Consider the following 5,501-nt stretch of genomic DNA (forward strand, 5'->3'; position numbering starts at 1 on the left):
AGCTAAGATAACATATTATTACATACTATTTATTAATTCAACAGACGGTTAAGTACAGTGCAAGACTTCATATCGTACATATTAATCCACAGACAAATAAATGTAAAAAAAAAAAAAAAAAAAAAAAGGCAAGTGCAGGTAAAAATGGTGGGGTCAAAGTGTAAGTGACAAACGCCATCTTGTGGCCATTATTGTTGGGTTAAAAATCTGAGAAATGCATCGGATGAAAATGTGGTGGAAATAAAGATTTTATCCCCTGCTGCATTTGTAAATTGTCTCAATTACTGATTATGATACAGAATACCTGTCAAAAATGCAAAACATCCCAAATTAAATTTTTATAAAAGAATTTTATTGAGTGAAACACATTTAATAACTGTTTTGTTTTGGGATCAAATGCTGATTTCACGCAATAAAAAGCACAACATTGCATAACTTTTATACAGTGTTTTTTTTTTTATATAAAAGCATTATTTTTTTTAAATCAGCAAAATAAACTCCCACAAATATTAAAGACTGTTAATATCTTTAACACGCACAGACACACACACTGGAACTTGACCAAATATCATACGTTAACGCTAATGTTTTTGTTTTCAAGATTTATTTGCAAATACTTTATATATGACTTTTGTCGAATTTATAATAAATGACAATTGCATCGTTTTGACTATATGTAGTTTAATTTTTGACTATATGTTTTTACATTTGTCATATGATGCACAGTACATATGACAAAGCATTAGAGGACAACAATGCACATCTGTCTGTTTGTTGTTGTTGTTGTTGTTGTTGTTTTTTTACACTTACTTGTGAGGTTAGGGCGCCCTCTGCTGCTCAAATCCAGTATGTCAAAAATGTGTCTGCAGTGCAGTGGATCCTCCATGAAAATAACCCAAAGTGTTAGCACCAGCTCTCAGTATGATGCAATGCGCTTGTACACCACTGCAAAGTAGAATCACAATAATAAACATGTTGTTGACTGCTGAGAACACTGGTGTCAAACTGGTGGCCCGGGGGCCAGATCCGGCCCACCACATCGTTTTATGTGGCCCGCGAAAGCGAATCAAAATTGCTCATTGTGTTCTTGTGTAATACCATGGAGATATTTGCAAGCATTTTTTTTTTGTTACCAATCCCACTTTGAAAAGAATTGTAATAGTTGAAAAACATGTATTTATAGGCTTCTGATTTCAAAACGGGTTATTCATCAATGTGTTTTGTATACTGTATGTAATTACAGTATATGAGGTAATCTTTCATTTATATGGGTTCGCAGTTGTAGCGGCCCTCCGAGGGAAGTCATAACTACGATGTGGCCCGTGACAAAAATGAGTTTGACACCCCCGGCTTAGAACATCACCTTCACAGTTCTGTGGTTGGGGTTTGAATCCGGGCCTTCCTGTGTGAAGTTTTAATGTTCTCCCCGTGCCCTCCGCCCATGTTCCAAAAATATGCATTTTTTTTGCCCCTGAAGTTATTTTTCCCCGTGCTCACTGTGCTCAGAAAGCAGTCGTGGTGAACGATCGTAAATGTTAAACTCGATTGCAAATCCTTTTGCGTGTTGTAGACACAGGTCACCAAGCACAGACTCCGTGATCGCCAATTGAGAAGGGGATAGCGTCGCGACTGTTTGTGTTGCGTGTTCTCAATAAAAACGACGAGAAGAGTTTGCTACCGCCGGGGTTACCAGATAAATAGTTAGCCTATCTTATTTAAATTCTTCTGCAACTACTACTACTCCTTCCTTGTATGTTACGTCAGTCTGAATAACCTGTGGCGCCATGGTGCCTCCCACTGGTCAATGTCGGTACTATGCTAGACTTCTCGTTTTGAGGAGAATCGCGATTGTCGTGGAGATATCGTTGTGTTTGTCGTCTGGATTACACTACACTTGTGACGGAACAGGGCAGGCAAACCAGGCAAACTGAAGAGGGACTCAGGAAACGCCTGACATTGGCCCATATCAATAGCTGTTGCTGGCAAAAAAGAAATAAAACAAGGGGTTGACGGAAAGACAAAAATGAGATGGTGGTAAGTGTGAAAATCTGTTACATGCATGAGAAAAGTAGTGAAGGCCGTTGGTCCCAGTCTCAATATGAAGAATCAGAAATGTTTACTGTGCGTTTGCTTGTATTAGCAGACCCGCTAATAAGCAAGTTGAGACTTTATTAAGAAAAAAAAAAGAGATCATTTTGGCCTCCTACTGCATATGTGGGGTCGCTCACATTTCAAAAATTATGTTTACGTGGTATGAAAGAAAAAAAATCCTTGTCGCAGGTTTAAACGAATCCTCCGCTGCACAACGCACCCTTCACTCAAGGGATGTCATTTTTTTTGTCAATAGGTTTGTTTGTATCTCTTGCACTTTGATAGATTTATAGGTTTAAATGATTAAAACAATATTGTTTATTTTTCATGTGATAGAAGCATATAGAACCGGGCAGATTACATTCAGAAAGAAATACAAATATTAGCCTGCGATGATACTGCAGAGTGGCCAGTTCACAAACCTGCTACCTTCCATTATAATTTCCTCTATTTTGATTTTTTTCCGCCCGGTTCAGATGAATATCACCTTTTCATAATCCATAAACATACATTTATCAGTTTTTCTTTCCTCATTGATTATGATAATTACGCAGAATATGCAAATTGCTGCTTCATGGCGGAAGTCTTAACTGGTTGCTGGTTTCAGGAATGATCCAGTCACGGCTGCAAAAGTAAATAACTAAGTACAGCTAAAATTCCAATATAACAAATTAAATTACAGCAGCCGATATTTATTCAATTGGACATTTTTAACGTCGAAGAGATGTTGAGTTGTAAGCAGCCTGACATATTGCAGGATTTGTGTGGCTCGTTTTTTATAGCTTTTTGGGCATGAATAATGTTACATTGATTTTGTATTTATTATAAAAAATATCACTCAAGAAGAAATTCAACCCGCACTCGGCTGTATATTGCAGGCATGCCACATATTCTCGTACGGTAATATAGTGACTTATTTATTCTTCAACGTGTTATTTGTGCAGTATACTTTTTAAAATATTGCATAACCCCCAGGTTAATAACTAATTCATCCAAAACATGAATATCTTATAATCTATAATATAACAATAATGATGTGTAGGCTACATAAAGTATAATGAAACCGTCATCGGTACAGAGCCCATTTAGTAAAAAAAAAAAAAAAAAAATGCATTTATTTCAGACTACTAGACTGATAAAAAGTTTTGAAAACAAAGACATAATTACATTCAAGCGTAATGAAAACACACACGAAGAAACGTCATGGAATGTGTCAAAAATATAAATGGCTTGGAAAAAGTGGAATGTTTGATCGCCAGGCTTGGTCCTTTTCCAGTCAAATTAGTTATGCTGAAATATTGATGAGGATATGTGATGATTCCCTACCACAACAGCCAAAAAAAAGTCAGGCTGTCACATGTATCGCTCCAGTCCCGGTGCAAAGTTGGCCTGCCTCATGTACGAGTTGTTGTAAGTGTTCATGGGGCCCGAGAGGCCCAGCAGCTGCTCCGTGTGCTCCGCGCAGGAGCTCGGCCGCAGAGCCGGCAGAGAGAGCCTGTTGCTCGGGCAGTACATCTGAGAGCTGCCGGGGGAGAACCCAGACTGGGCCATGCCGGTCAGGTTGGGAGGCGAGGCCGGGGAGGAATAAGGGTAGGAGGGGATGTTGCTGTTTCTGCTCAACATGTTGGCGGACTGGTTGATGGTTTGGGTCTGGAAGCAGGCCGAAGGGTCAGCCCCGGTGACCGAGCAGCTGGAGGTCACGGCGGCCAGGTCGCCCGCGCTGAGGCCCTGCAGAGCTTGCGGGTTGAGTTCCCCCAGCGTCTGGGGGCTGATGATGTTGTCGATGCTGAACATGCGGGGCTGCGCTTGGCACACCCCGGCGGACGTCTGGTAGTGATGCAGCATGGTCGCGTGCTGGGACGAGGCCGCGAGCTGGGGACCGTAGCCGGAGCCGGAGCCGATCCCCGCGTACAGGTTGTTCGCATAGGGGGGCCTGCCCATCGGGGTGGGCGTGAAGGCGCTGGAGCTCTGGATGTAACCCGGGTAGGTGCTCACATCGGTGCGCTTGAAGCGCTTCCGTCTCCTCAGGAAGCTTCCGTTGTCGAACATGTCCTCGGCGGCGGGGTCCAGAGTCCAGTAGTTGCCTTTCCCCGGTCTGCCGGGCTCCCTTGGAATCTTGACGAAACAGTCGTTGAGAGTCAGGTTGTGACGGATGGAGTTCTGCCACTTCTTGGAGTTCTCCCTGTAGAACGGGAAGCGCTCCATGATGAACTTGTAGATGCCCCCCAGGGTGAGCTTCCTCTCGGGGGAGTTGGCAATGGCCATGGCGATGAGGGCGATGTAGCTGTAGGGGGGCTTTCCCCGCTGCACCGGCCTCTTCCTGCGGCGGCTGCCGGTGGGCAGGTGCTCGTGATCCGTCTGGCCCAGCACGATCCCGTCATCGGCGCCGGGGCTGTTCACCCGCGGCTCCGACTTGATCAGGACGCCGTCCTTGGAGCGGGCCTGCAGCATCAAGGGGGGCAGCGGCGAGTCCAGGCTGATGTTGGGGGACAGGACCACCGGGCTGACCTCTCCGGGAGAGTGCTGCGCCTCGGCGGTCATGTTGCACATGCCAGAGTAGTACGAGTAGTTTGCCAGATTCATAGAAGACGAGGAATTAAAGAGTCTATATTGGAAATAGGTTTTAGAGCTTGTGTAGTGTCCTCCTGTATTGGGCGCTGGGTGTCATTCCAGGTGAGATGCAGAGGCGCTGACAGTTTTATAAGAGGGGGGGGGGGGGGGGGGGGGGGGGGGGGGGGGGGGGGGGGGGGGGGGGGGAGCAATGACGCAACTAGCTCCATGATGACGAGGTTGCAGCTGCACAAAAAAAAAAAAAAATCGTTTTTTTTTTTTTTTTTGGTACATTGACGCCTATCTTTGGGCATATATATATATATATATATATATATATATATATATATATATATATATATATAGTCCTTATAGAAAACACAAATGCATGTGATGTATTGGCGTTTGCATTATCTGGATTGATATGATACTGAAATGGTCAGCACTGGCAGATACAGTCCTTCACAATGACTTGAATGCAAACATTCCCTAAATAAAATGACATCAATATATTGAAATGGCTTTAGAAGGGTAATGACGAGAGAAGAGGTATTCATTTATCAGTTAGTATTGTGGAGTTGAATTGTTTTTCTTTCTTGTTTTCGCAAAAACGTTAAAGAAATTACTCCACGAAATATGCTTTCACATGTAAGTTTATTTGCTGCATTAAATATGTTGTTCGAATAACTTAAGATAATAAATTCACCCCAAAACGGTCACATTTTGAGTTAGTGTATCTTTATTTGGTTAATGTGTGTCTTTAAACAGGAAATAACAGAAGAAAGTGGTAAAATGCTCTAAAATGTGCAACGGGATTAAAATTATGACAATTGTTTTTGCTATTTTCATTTGTTTTTACA

General features: G+C 42.6%; 1 protein-coding gene across 1 annotated transcript; it reads right to left on the reverse strand.

Moving 5' to 3' along the window:
- Positions 1-3,444: 3,444 nt before the first annotated feature.
- foxe3 (forkhead box E3) lies at positions 3,445-4,674 on the reverse strand. The gene has a single exon (XM_061684122.1). The coding sequence runs from the start codon at positions 4,672-4,674 to the stop codon at positions 3,445-3,447; it is 1,230 nt and encodes a 409-aa protein (XP_061540106.1).
- Positions 4,675-5,501: the final 827 nt, after the last annotated feature.

Source organism: Phycodurus eques, chromosome 8, assembly GCF_024500275.1.
Source record: "Phycodurus eques isolate BA_2022a chromosome 8, UOR_Pequ_1.1, whole genome shotgun sequence".
Classification (NCBI taxonomy): Eukaryota; Metazoa; Chordata; class Actinopteri; order Syngnathiformes; family Syngnathidae; genus Phycodurus; species Phycodurus eques.

What these genes read in the sequence shown, in the direction of transcription:
- foxe3 (XM_061684122.1), bottom strand. Translation starts at nt 4,674, where the DNA reads ATGAATCTGGCAAACTACTCGTACTACTCTGGCATGTGCAACATGACC.